Consider the following 12,856-nt stretch of genomic DNA (forward strand, 5'->3'; position numbering starts at 1 on the left):
GGTTAGAGTTCTTACAAAGCACTGAAATTCAATTTTTTTTTTTTAAGGTCTGAAAATAAACAAAAATCACAATGTCTGTAAAGTTTCCTTTGAAAGGAGGTAAACATTCGTCTTAAATAAATATAGACTACGATTCTTTCAGGTATCTCAGTTTTGGGAGAAAACTTAAGCAAGAATTGGAAGAACTCACATATCTGCATTATTTTAAAGTAGAAATCAGATTTGCTTCAGATTTTCCTCCATTATTTTGTTCCTGTGCCTTGATTGGGACTCCAATCAGATAAAAAAAAAAAAGCTACTTCACTGTAGGACTCACTAGAATACATTAATTCATACATTTCAAGTATTCAGCACAGAAAAACCACAATATGGACCTAACAGAATTATTTTATTAAAAATTAAATTAGCCTTGTCTGTAGAAGCTGAAACAGAAAAACCCCTTGTAGGCTGACTTAAACTGCGCATTCACTGTGAGAGCAGTTGATGCTGCACCAGAGCAGCACAGAGAGCAAGCATACTTTACACACAAGACTCCAAACAGCATAGAGGGAACCCGAAACTGGTCATATGTTTAAGTTCATTAAACTTTGAAGCATTAGCTCAAGATTTAACGCTCCTACCAAAATCAACATATTAAAACCAAACAGTTTTTTCTACTTATTTTCCATCTCAAGAACCATGACCTTAAAAGTTCATGCAAAAACATGTATAGACTGGAAAAAAATATTTATATGCCACCACCTCCAAAAAACTCTTTAGATCTTTTTTTTTTCTACGAGCCTCTTGTATTTTGGATACTTAGCGTGACAGACCCATTTTTAGAACTCAAGCTTTCTGAGATGTATTAAGGTATGCTGTTCTTCAGATATAGAACTCGAAGGAGGAAGGAAAGAAGGAAGGTAAGAAGGAAACACTAATTCCAGTAAGAGACAAAGTAGCTTGATGAACAATCTGCCTCTCAGAACAAGTACCAAATAAATTACAAATATTAATTTGTAGCTGTCTCCCTCAAGTAGACCTATATAACGGTTCATTTCCAGAACTCTTGCATCTTTTTCTGCCTCACACATCCTCCAAGGTACTACACTTTCCTTATCATGTTTTCAGGCATCTCAAAACAATACCCCTTTGGTATATAACAAGAAACTGTTTTGAAGCATGTTTTAAGCACATTTCTCTCCCTACATTCTTCAGCTCGGGCATACATATTTCAGCAATGTTAACTTTATCCTAGCCATCCATAAATTATTTCGGAGCAACTGAGTGACATCTGTAAATAATTTAGTTAGTTTCATAAACCAAACAAACCTCTTTTGAAGTACCAAAACAGAGGAATACTTTTCTATTATTTTAAGTGAGAAAGGGGGGGAAAAAAGTTAGTCCTTACTGTAACAGCACAAAAAAGTCGGCTGAAATAAGTCTTTTAAAAGAAAGGCAGAACTTAGGGCTTGAACTACCTTTAAACCTCAAGTCACAGGTAAACATTGCCGATCGCCACTAGAGGCTGCTACAGGACATCAGTAAGTTATTTCCCTCCATTTTAAGGGAAGAGGCAGAACACCGGTGTACCAAGTTCATACTGCACATGCTCTCACTCTCCAGGAAGGAAAGGAAAAAGCACAAGACTTCTTTAATGGTTTCTAATTCCACTGGAGCAGAAAAACAGTAAAATTTTTTTGGTTCTTATTTTTATTGTGGTCCTAATAGAATTTTAAAGCACTTCCAATATACCACCATTTTACTTTATGCTACAACCAGTTCACACTCCATTACTTACTCTCTTTTTGTATATCAACAATGTAAAATAGTTAGTAAAAAAACCCTCAAAGTTTATTATAAGACAGAATGCAACACTGATTACCCTATTTACAAAAATGTATGTAAATTAAAAACAGAAGGAAAGCACCAGTCTTTTACAGCATACTATCACAATACAAATGGAATAGTTTGCTGACACAGTACTGAATATTGTTGCTGGATCTGCATCACGGGAAAACGTCACCATTTTATTAACAAGACTTCAATCCCAATTTTGCTGTCGATAACACAAATAACTCCCAAGTGAATAAGCTTCACACAAACAAAGCTGCTATTAGTGGGAAAGGAATGTTAACTTCAAAGAAGCAGAACAGAAACCAGCGCTCTGTTCTGCATTGCTTCTAGCGAGCAGAACTTCCTTCAGTAACAAACACTACCTGTTACTACACTCCGGCTTTGAGTTTTGTGCCAGGTTAACACACAAACAGCTTGGCACCACCTCTTTAGGAGCCACAGCATCATGCTTCTAGACACACAACTTATCACCACCCCTGCTCGGCACCCTCCCCAATTTCAGGCCTATCGGGCACACCTAACGCCAGACGACAGCCCAGGCCCATCGGGGGCGCGGGGCCCAGGCCTCCCAACTGCCCGGCGCACGGGCCCTCGCAAGGGGCCGGCTGACAGGTGCCTTGGGGCCTGGGCCCGAGGCCGGGCGCCTAAATCCAGTCTTTCATCATAGCAACACCCTTAAGCCACCGGCTGGGCCACTACCAGGAGGCCCCCAGACCTGCCAAGGCTCTCCAGATGCCGGGAGACGCAGGCCCACACCCAACCCACAGCACGGACCCGACCCTATGGACACGGCCCGGCCCCGGTATCCCCTACTTCCCCCCCGACCGCGGGAAGCGCTCAGTGCGCACGCGCCAGGACTCACTCATCTCTCCCGCGGGCAGCTTCCGCTTCCGCTTCTGCCGGGCCGTTCTTGCTTCCCGGCCACGCCCCCCTCTCCGCCCAGGCGTCGCTCGCAGAGCCTCGCCCCTCTGCAAGGCCCCGCCCCGCTCCCTCAGGCCCCGCCCCCGCCCATTCTCCCGCGCGGAGGGGGCGGGGCCCGATGCATGATGGGGCGGGACCTGGGCGCCGGCTCGCAGTTGGCCGGGTGGAGGTCTCGCGAGAGTTGGGATCCGGAAGCGGTAGCGGGGCCGGTGGGAGGTGGCTGAGGAGGCGGCGGCGGGTGGAAGTCGGCGTTGCCGCCGTCGGCAGTGCCCGCGGTAGCGGAGGGGGGCTGACAGCGGCCCCGGCCCTGCCGGAGGTGGCGGTTCCGGGCAGGCTTTGTCGAGGTAGCGCCTTGGCAGCGGTCGCGCCGCGTCGGGCTGTAAGATGGCGGCGGCGGGCGGGGGCAGCAGTGTGAACCCCTTCCTCAGCGACTCTGAGGAGGACGAGCCTGAGGAGTCTAGGCCCGGCGGCGGCGGCGGCAGCAGCAGCAGCAACGAGCCGGTCGGGCCGGCGTACCCGCAGCAGCATCAAGAGCCGGCGGCGGCGGCGGGGAGCCCCGACGACCTGCCGGGTTTGCGTGCGGCGGCGCCGGGTGATGCTGGCGGCGGTGCGGGGGCGGGCGGCGGGGCCGGCGCGGCGGAGCCGCCGCGGGTGTCGATGGACGCGATAGCGGCGCAGCTTCTGCGGGACCAGTTTTTGCTGACGGCGCTGGAGCTGCACACGGAGCTGCTGGAGGGCGGCCGGGAGCTGCCCCGGCTGCGCGATTTCTTCTCCAACCCGGGCAACTTCGAGCGGCAGAGCGGCACGCCGCCCGCCGGCGGGGCCCTGGGCGGCCTGGGCGGCAGCGTGCTCGGGGGAGCAGGCGGCAGGGAGCCCGGGTCCGGGCAGCTCAGTAAGTGACTTGGGAGAAGCGGAGAGGATCGGGTCCGGGGGGTGCTTTAGGGAGCGGTGGAAGCCGGGGCTGGGCGGGCATGGCTGATGGTGCGGCCCTTGCCGGTGCGGATGGCTAGGGAATCTGGGCGGCCGGGGGAAGACGTTTTGCATTGTTTCTTGTTTGTGATCTGTGTGCGGGGCTGGGGGTGGCTGTAGGAGAGGAGCAGCCGGGGGCTGAGAAGACGGGGGTGCCAGGACCGGTGATGCCCTGGTCCTGCTCACATACCTTCTCGAGCCTCAGCCTTTCTGTGAAGGTCACGCGTGTGCCAAGTGTGGAAGAAATGTGAGGGATGGACATTTCAGGCTTAATTTTTAACTCTCTTGGGGTTTCTTGTGCCTTCTTTAGTGCCTGCTGTCAAGACATAAGTTGTATATTGCTGGGAGAAAGAGTTGGGTGTTAAGCCATGGCTGCTACATTTAAAGTCTAAAAATTGTCAAAATGGGGTATCAGGAGCCAGCATGTTATTTCTGCTGATGCATTGGAATGGCTCAGTCATCCAAGGATAGGTCTGGGTTTCACAGGTCATGCACAACTAATACAATGTTTCCTATAATTAATGCTGGCATGTTTATCAAGTGCCTGTAGTCTTTGGCTAACCATTTTGGGATTTGGAGCTGGGGAGTCCTAAATATACTGGGCTAGTATAGCTTTTTGGGAGGAAAAAGTGGTGCAGATATTTGAAAAATCATCGCATAGCTGGCATTAAAAGCTTTTGAGTTTTAATAGTAGAGCAGATAGCTTAGAATAAAATTACTTGTGCGTCTTATCAATGGTACTGTCAAGAAGTGTAGAGTTCTAAGAAGGAGGTAGCTTGTAGAAGTGCCTTTGAGAGAGAAAAGCTGCCCAGCCAGCTGACTTTTGAGGACTTAATGAGAACCCATGGGAAGGTATTGAAATGAAAAGAGTTGTGGTTAGTAGACAGTTGAAAGATTTATGTGTATGTGTATTCTAGAATGCCTAAAGGCATTTTGTAAATAGTCCCATATTTTTGTTTGTTTTGTAAAAAGTTTCAAATGTTACAAATATATGCAGTTAGACTTAAATTTGGAAATAACTAATAGTATCTAGATGACTGGGATAATAGGAGACATCTGAACTTTCCACTTGTTACTACTTTTCAAAATCTTTTTAAAATGGTATGGGTTTTTCTTTAAATTCATGGCGTGTTGTTTATATTCTGGTTATCTTGTTTATGAATACTTAGAATATCATACTTGGTTTTGTCCAACTGAGAGCTTCAGAGTGGTCTGCTTCATGAGAAGATTGGTGAATGTTGGAAAAAACTGTTCTTCAAGGCTTCGAACTGATACAAATTTCTGTTTCATCAAAAGCAGCTTCCTTGGGAATTCCAGTCAATTAATCCAATTGATTAAAAATTCTCTTTTCTTTGTTAACGTGATATGTTGTTTCCAGTTATTGATAATGTACGTACTCTAGTAGAATTAGAAAAAGAGCAGCCTGTGTAACTGTGGTGTTATGCATGCAAAAAAAATTACCTCTTGCAATCCTAGAGCAATGTACGCTTAGGTGAGAACATCTTAATAAATATTGTGCTCACCTGCTGAATGATAGATGTCTATGGGACATCACTGTTAAAAAAGGAGGGAGAGAGGACAAACTTATTTTGGAGAAGTTTAATAATACTGAGCTGTGTTAAAAGTAAGTATCACGCTAGACCTTAGGTTAAAGGTTAAGTGTCTTGAAATCTGATATCTACAACAGGTTAGAGTGTGCTTTTTGGAGGATTTTTTTATCTCAACAATAATTCAAAAGGCATTTCGCACTGAGTGACATTGGAAGGTGACAGATCCAGAACAAAGAAAAAAAAATGTATTTTTATATAACTCAAGTAGATTTTTGAACCTAGTGCCATCAGACTTTCTTGCAGTCTGGAGTCTAGCATTGAGCTAAGGTTGTGACAGTGCTGTTCAGCCTCTTTCTGGTTAATGTCAACAAGAGCTGATAGTCTCATGCCTCTGAATTTACGCCAATTTCTAAAAAATTGCGGAAGACTCTGATGGGCTGAAGTTTATATGGTCTTTGCAAGAGTTCTTTTCACGTCCCTCTTAAGCATCTGGTATTACTGCTTTTAGGTAGAGGACTAAGCCATAGGTCAGATCCAGCAGAAAGTCCGAATAGTGTCCTAAGTTAATCAAGAGGTTCAATTTTGTTGAGAGGTCCAGTCTGTTGTGGCTACATTTGTGGATCCTCACATGGAGACTGCAGAGAATGTGAGAGTAGTTGCAGGTACCTTCTCTCACTTTAATATGCCAAAAGGTATTTGAGAATAAACCAGTCGTTTTCTTCATAGAAACTATTGATGTAGAAAATAGTGGAGTTTGGCATGATTGTCATTTCAAGGTTACTTGAATTTTTATGCTACAGTGGAAAAAAATCATGTGGTCAGGTTAAAAAAAAAATTTCGTTTCTGTTTAGATATCTAAAGTCAGAATTTGTTCTCGGCACTAGCTTTGCACCTGCTCCTCCCTGCCCCCAAGTTAGATGAATTTCTATGGTTTTACACTGAGGTTTTTGATAATTTGAGTGGATGCAGAAAAAGTGAGACTGGCAATTCTTATTGAATGTGAAGTATGTTTGGAATGCTGCCTGAGGATTTCCATGGAGCAACAGAAAGCTTCATACTGTGTATTCCTATACGGAATGGGAGAATTTCAGTGCAAGTGTTCATTGGCACTTCTCAGGATCCTTTTAGACAAGCTAAAATATGAGTGTGTGCTGGAATTTCTTTTGGTTTTTTTTCTTATCTTTCTCTTTATAGATTGCTATAAAGAGATTTTAATGAAGTATCATAGAATTGAAGCAACTAGCATCATGTGGTCAGTTAGCTACTTAGAAGCTGTTTTGTCTTTGAACCATGCTTCAGAGCACTTGGTTCCAAAAGCAAATGATAGTCAGATGACTGGGATTGCTTATTTTTTTGTGAAAAGACCCTTCCATTTTCCAGCAGCAGTAATGTCACAGCTGTGAACAGAGATTGTTATATTGTAATGAAAAATATGGAAAGGTATGTTGTGTCTAGCAACTTTGCTTTTCTAGTTTGAAGCAAATTCACTTTGTGAAGGAGTGAACACTGTTCCTTTAGATGCACAGCCCTTGTGTACAGTCATCCTGCATGTCCTGTATCTCTGCTAGATCCTCCCAAATTTCTGTGACATCTTCTTCCATTGATTTTTCAATAGCAGTAGTTCCACATTTGCTAGACCATTTTGATACCACTTTTCTCGTGCTACTCATGCAAGTGGTATGGTTCAGAAGTCCCTCTTTCATACAGTATTCCAGATTTTTTTACAAGGCTCTGGTTAACACCTATGTATTAAATTTAGATTTGTATCATCTTGCCATAAGCAAGTACAGTGCAAATTGAGACATTTGATATTTAGAAATAAAACTGTGGCTTAAATGTCTCATCCTTGTTCCTGAATCTCAAATGTCTTCCCGCATATACCTGTGACCATAATTCAAGCTTGTACGTAGTGGGTGAAGAAACCTTTTTTTAAGTGATTGATATGATGCCTTTTGATTACCGTGCTTGCTGAATGCCCTTTCCTGAAGTGATGAAGCTTACACTGTTAAAACTAGCATTAGTCTTTAAATCTACTATTTATTTTTCTTTATATTTTTTCTTTTTCTACAAAAGCTCAATATTCTCAAAATCTGAAAGCACTTTAATGAAAATCATAAAGAAGGAGTTTGAATATTTGTGTTACATTTATGTTTTTCTGGAGATGATTAGTTTCTAGTTATGTCCTAAATAAAGTTGTTAGTAACTTTCTGGGGGCTTGATTCCAGTTATATTAAGCTAATCTGTGAGTATAAAATTATAAAGTACTGCTGCTTCTTTGTAGTAAGTTTCTGGCTTTTTTTTGCAACTTGGGATTCTTTTTTGTTTGTTTGTTTGAGATACTGTGAAGTATCTCTCTGGTTTTGCTTGTAGCCTTTGAAATTCAGATGGGTCCTACTGGAAAAAGCCACGTGGGAAGAGCGTATTAATTATGCTTTTGTGAGAAAGGGGTGTCTTGGTAACAGCTCTCAGTCCTGAGTTACAGACATTGTGATGATGTGCAGGCCTTTGTCATGGTCAGTGTTTCACCAGATTTTTGTTTTGTATGAGTATATAGCAGAACCGGGCTGCCTCAAAACAGTTCATTATATCTCAGCTTAAATGGTGGTCTAAGTAAGATAGCAAACTGGGAAGACAAATAACTTCTGTTACTCTGATGACTTGTTCTTTGTTGTCATCATTTAGGATGTAATGGTAGATAGCTGAGAAGACAGTTTAGTCCCCATAAGTGTATAACTATACAAAGAAATAAAGAGATAAGGTAGCATGAGATAAGCGTGACGTTGATGGGCAAAGAAGGACAGACCAGTAGCCACTAGTACTAGGCAGGTATATATCAAGTTGTCACCGAGTAGCGAGAGTACCATATATCCAATTTATATTTTACCTTATAGTGACTTATTTTTGTGTTCTTATTCTCTTAGGATATTTATAGATATGCTATGGGGAATTTAGCTGCTTTAGTCCTGACTTTCTGTTCGGATCCTGTGCCAGAGTTACTGTTAACTTTTCTGTGTTGGGGAAGGCAGAAGTGAACCTCTCTATATAGGCACTGTTGCTAGTTCAGTTATGTGTGTGTTTAACACTTTGCTGAAAGCTTCAGCAAAGTGAGCAGGCTTCATGCTGAAGCAGCACGTTTCCTTCTGACAGTTTTGCTGTTAGGGAAAAGAGAGAGTTATTTTTGGGGGGTGAGAGAGGAAGAAGGGAAACAGCAATAAGATTATCTAGAGCGTTGCATTTTGGAACCAACCATTGGAAGCTTCTTTAAGCTCCCCTGTGCATAATTTCAATTCTGTATAAGTTACATTGAGCTTCCTGTAGCTTTTCTTTCTCTGAGAATTATCTTTTTCTTGACTAAATATGTGGCTCATAAATTCTGTTCAGCTGAGAGAGTGCTTGCTGGAAATTTCATACGAGATTAATTACCTGATATAGAAGGATTTGTCTAGTATTTGCAAGCAAGTCATGATCAAGGAAGTATTGGTATCAGTTGTGTTGGTTTTCCAGTGTATTGTAAAGATGCAGGTTTGAGAAACTGAGTTGAATTCCCCTCTAGGATAGGCTAAAACTTTGAGTGATACAGTAAAGGTTGTAGATTTTGTATTTTTATTTAGCATGCACGTGCGTGAGAGGTGGCACAAGGCATATTGAGTTTGTTGGATGAAAAGTTAAAAAAAAATTGTAAAGATTTTTTTTTTTTTAAAGACCAAGCTGAAAAACCCTTGAGAAATACTCTTTCCCCTGGTGCACCATAGGGGAGAGGCAATTTACTTCCTCCTTTCCTGCAGTATAACGCTGCATGATGGTGATACAACTGATTACTTTGCTGTTGAATTGAAGGAAATACTGTTACGTAAAAACTCACAGAATTAGATTTTCTTATTTATATAACAAATACTTTGTCATCTTGATTTGATGTTGGAGGGGAGAACGAGCTATCAGTTGTTTTCTCATTTGACAAAACTGTTGGAGTAAGAGAAATCACAGCAAAAATAATCAAAGAATCACAGCATAGTTGAGGTGGGAAGGGACCTCTGGAGGTCATCTGGTCCAATCCCCCTGCTCAAGCAGGGACACCTACAGCCAGTTGCCCAGGACCGTGTCCAGATGGCTTTTAAATATCTCTCAAGATGGAGACTCCACGACCTCTCTGAGCAACCTGTGCCAGTGCTCAGTCACCCTGAAAAAGTGTTTCCCGATGTTCAGAGGGAACCTCCTGTGTTTCAGTTTGCCCACTGCCTCCAGTTCTGTCCCTGGGCACCACAGGGAAGAACTTGACTCCATCCTCTTTGCACCCTCCCGTCAGGTATTTATACACATGGATGAGGTCCCCCCTGAGCCTGTTCTTCTTTGGGCTGAACAGCCTCATCTCTCTCAGCCCTTCCTCAAAGAAGAGATGCTTTGGTCTCTAATTGCTAGGGTTTAATTTTTTTTTTTAATATTTTTTAAATTCTTTATAGAATCCATGTGGACACACATTGTTAAAACTTTACTGGAAAATTTACTACTGTCCTGAGATAAATGTAGAAATTGGGGAAAGGGGAACATATTAGAATTGAAATATGAAGAAAACAGAGTGAATACAATGCTTGAGAATTGATGGGTATCATCTATACACTTCAAGTAGTCCCTCAGCTCAAACAGCCCTTTAAGGATTAGATTGATATAATTTTCCTTGATGTAAGATAATATAACAGAAAACTGGGTTACTGCAGAGAATGGCAAAATCCTTGTAATGCAAGTTAATTGATATACTTTGGGAAATGCAGTACTGCAACATTGACCATGTGGAGTTAATTTGATGCTGTTGATGCTTTCTGATTCCTGTTGAAGCCAGCTGGGATCTTGAGCTGGAAGAAGTACCTCTGTGCCGTGCTTCTCCCTTAGCTTTTTGTTTTGGGAAGCTCTGGTAGCTCAAGCACACTGTAGCACATATGTAGGGAGCCAGGCTTGGTTAGATGCCTTCCTCAAGGTCGTATGTCCCTGGACTTCTCAGTGTTCCCTGCAGCAACATTTAAATGGCTTTGTGCAGGGCTGGGTTAATTTTTTTAGACTCAACTAATTTGGATGCTGCCTGAGACTGTATGCAGTAACACCTCCCCCCCGCCACACACACACACACAGAAGCAGTGTTGGTTATTGGTATGGCTCTCCATGAGATCCGCTCAGGTGACTCTATCTATATCTTAATCCAGTTCAGTTACTTGTGTGTTATTTCTGTGCTAGGATGTAAAATCTGTCTATTTTCTACTTGTAATTTCATTCTTATGAGCTTCTGCTATGTTCCTGTCATGGTAGTGAGGGCTGTATCTTCCTACTGCAATGGATCTGCAAAGTAGTTGTTTTACATGTCTGGTGATTGATTAATTTTTTTTTTCTGCTGTTCTTGGGTGGCATACACAGGTTTGTTTTCTACAAGTGGCGTTAGGGTTTTTACCCTCATATACTTTCTATGATTTTTCATAGCTTGTTAATAATATGAAGTAGGTAAAAAATGTATCTGTTTTCAATCTGGTTTGCATTGCCCATCATGGACTAGTATTATCTGATCATCTTGAATGCCTGTTCTAAGTAATTTGTAAGTGGATTGCTCAGACAGCTTTAAAGTTAATTTTATTCTAGTAGTTTTACTTAGTTTCCTCTTCATTTGATGATCTTCTCAGAGTGTACCAAATTTGAGAATTCAGCAGGTCTCATTGAGTAAGAACATCTGGAAGAGAGCAAAAGAAGCACTTGCAGTTGCAAAACAAGGTTGATAGGTGCTTACAATTTAGTGCCTGATACAACGAATTACTTTAAGGCTCTTAGTTTCATCTCAGAGTTACTGTAGTGATGTGGAATGTGTTGATCTGGTAAAATTTACCTGCAAGTTCAAATTGGTTAAAAAAAATTGATACATAACTCTTTCTTACATAAAGGTTTTATGCCAGATCAGGTATCTGCTGCCATGGATCAAGTGTGCTTTGCTGGCTGATCCAGCATTGGTAAGCTTGGAGCAAGTTGAAACATATCAGAAGTTTTAAATGCAACAGTCATTTAAGACTTCTGAAAGCAATATTGCTCCACAGTTGTGTTATGAAATTTGCTAAGGCTTAAAGAAATTTGCAGTATCATTTATGGGGAATTAAATAGTTTAATTCATTTATTCATATGTATTGCACAACACATTGTACAATATATCTATTTCAATTGCTACATAATGTAGTTACACACACAAACTATGAACTGATGATCACTTTTTAAAGTGTTAATGATGTCCAATTCTTTAATTTAATGTAGAAAGGAGTCCATTAAAGCTCTTCAGGTTTTTACATTATTCCACATCTTCTGTAAATGCTATCCCTTTTGCCATCTGGTTTGTTCACATCATGCATATGTGCAGTTCTGTACTAATATGAGGCTTAAGCATGTGCAAGTAAATGCAAGAAGAAGTTTATTCTTTCTCCCAGGTAGTCTCTGTCCCCAGTTTCCTTGGCTTCTGCTGTTTGTGCCTGTGCTATTGTGCAGGGCAGCTGAAAATGCCAGTTATTGAAGGACATGCTTTTACAGAGCAGTATCTCTAGAAGAGAGCAGGCCATCTCTTGTGTGGCTGTAAGCGCTGGTTTACTCTAGGTCTTGGATATTTAAGGTAGGTAAAATACCTAGTCTGCTGACTTCTTTGCCACCAACAGAAACAGATTCAAAATATATATTTATACACTTGCATTTCCTTAGGACTGAACTTCAGTTCTTTTGTTGTACCTGTAGCACAGAGAATAAACAAACAGTGGCAGACCCCAGTAGTTTTGAAGGAAACTTCTCAATTGGGATCTATTATCAGAGTACTTGCTGGTTTACCTGCATCTCTTTGAACTTAAAAATTAGGTTGGATGTCCTAAAGGTAAAAATAAGCTGTACCCTATAAAATATGTTGTATTGTTCTCCTTTCCAGATGTATATGAAGTTTTTTTGTAACCTTTCATTTACAGACCCCTTAAAAAGTTTCAGTCTTTATGTCCTTATTACATAATTTCCTTCTGGATGGAAAATTTTCTATCAGAGGTTCCTCCGTGTGAAAAGGGTTCTATGTGTATATTGGGAGGGGGGAGAGCTTAATGCGCAACAATAGCACAACTCGTCAGGAAAAACTTCTGTATATTTTCTAAAGTTACATGGAACTACATCTTTCATTTTCTTAATGCTTGCCTTAGTAATAGTCCATGGGTTGTAGGCTGAAAAACACTGCAGTAGGGAGCTTTCTTAGCTTCTCACTTTTTGGAGATCTGAAAAAGCATTTTAGAATTAGAAAAGTTTGAATTTGAATTCTCTCATGTACAGCTGCAGTTACATGGTTTTCTGACATTTAGAATCTCCAACTACTTTTGTAGAAGGTAGTTCATAACATTTGCAGTCTAATTTACTACTGTATGGTAAGGTGTAGCGTGTCTGTTGGTTGACAGATGTGGGTTTTTTTTTAATTCTTAAGAAAATTAAACCTTAACAATTTTAATAATTTTGTTCTACAAAACAAATTTTCAACAATAAGTTCAAGAACGAAGTACAATTTATTTCTACAATTGCAGAGAATTGCATCCTGGAGTCCTATT

At 41.5% G+C, this 12,856-nt stretch overlaps 1 protein-coding gene across 1 annotated transcript in view; it reads left to right on the forward strand.

The window, feature by feature from the left end:
* The first annotated feature begins 3,138 nt into the window (after positions 1 to 3,138).
* The window catches only part of RELCH (RAB11 binding and LisH domain, coiled-coil and HEAT repeat containing), an 81,182-nt gene continuing 71,464 nt past the window's right edge, over positions 3,139 to 12,856 (forward strand). Inside the window, exon 1 of the mRNA XM_074146353.1 lies at positions 3,139 to 3,646. Within this exon, the coding sequence (XP_074002454.1) occupies positions 3,139 to 3,646 (508 nt within the window). The remainder of the gene's footprint in view (positions 3,647 to 12,856) is intronic.

Source organism: Numenius arquata, chromosome 4 (genome assembly GCF_964106895.1).
Source record: "Numenius arquata chromosome 4, bNumArq3.hap1.1, whole genome shotgun sequence".
Taxonomy (NCBI): Eukaryota; Metazoa; Chordata; class Aves; order Charadriiformes; family Scolopacidae; genus Numenius; species Numenius arquata.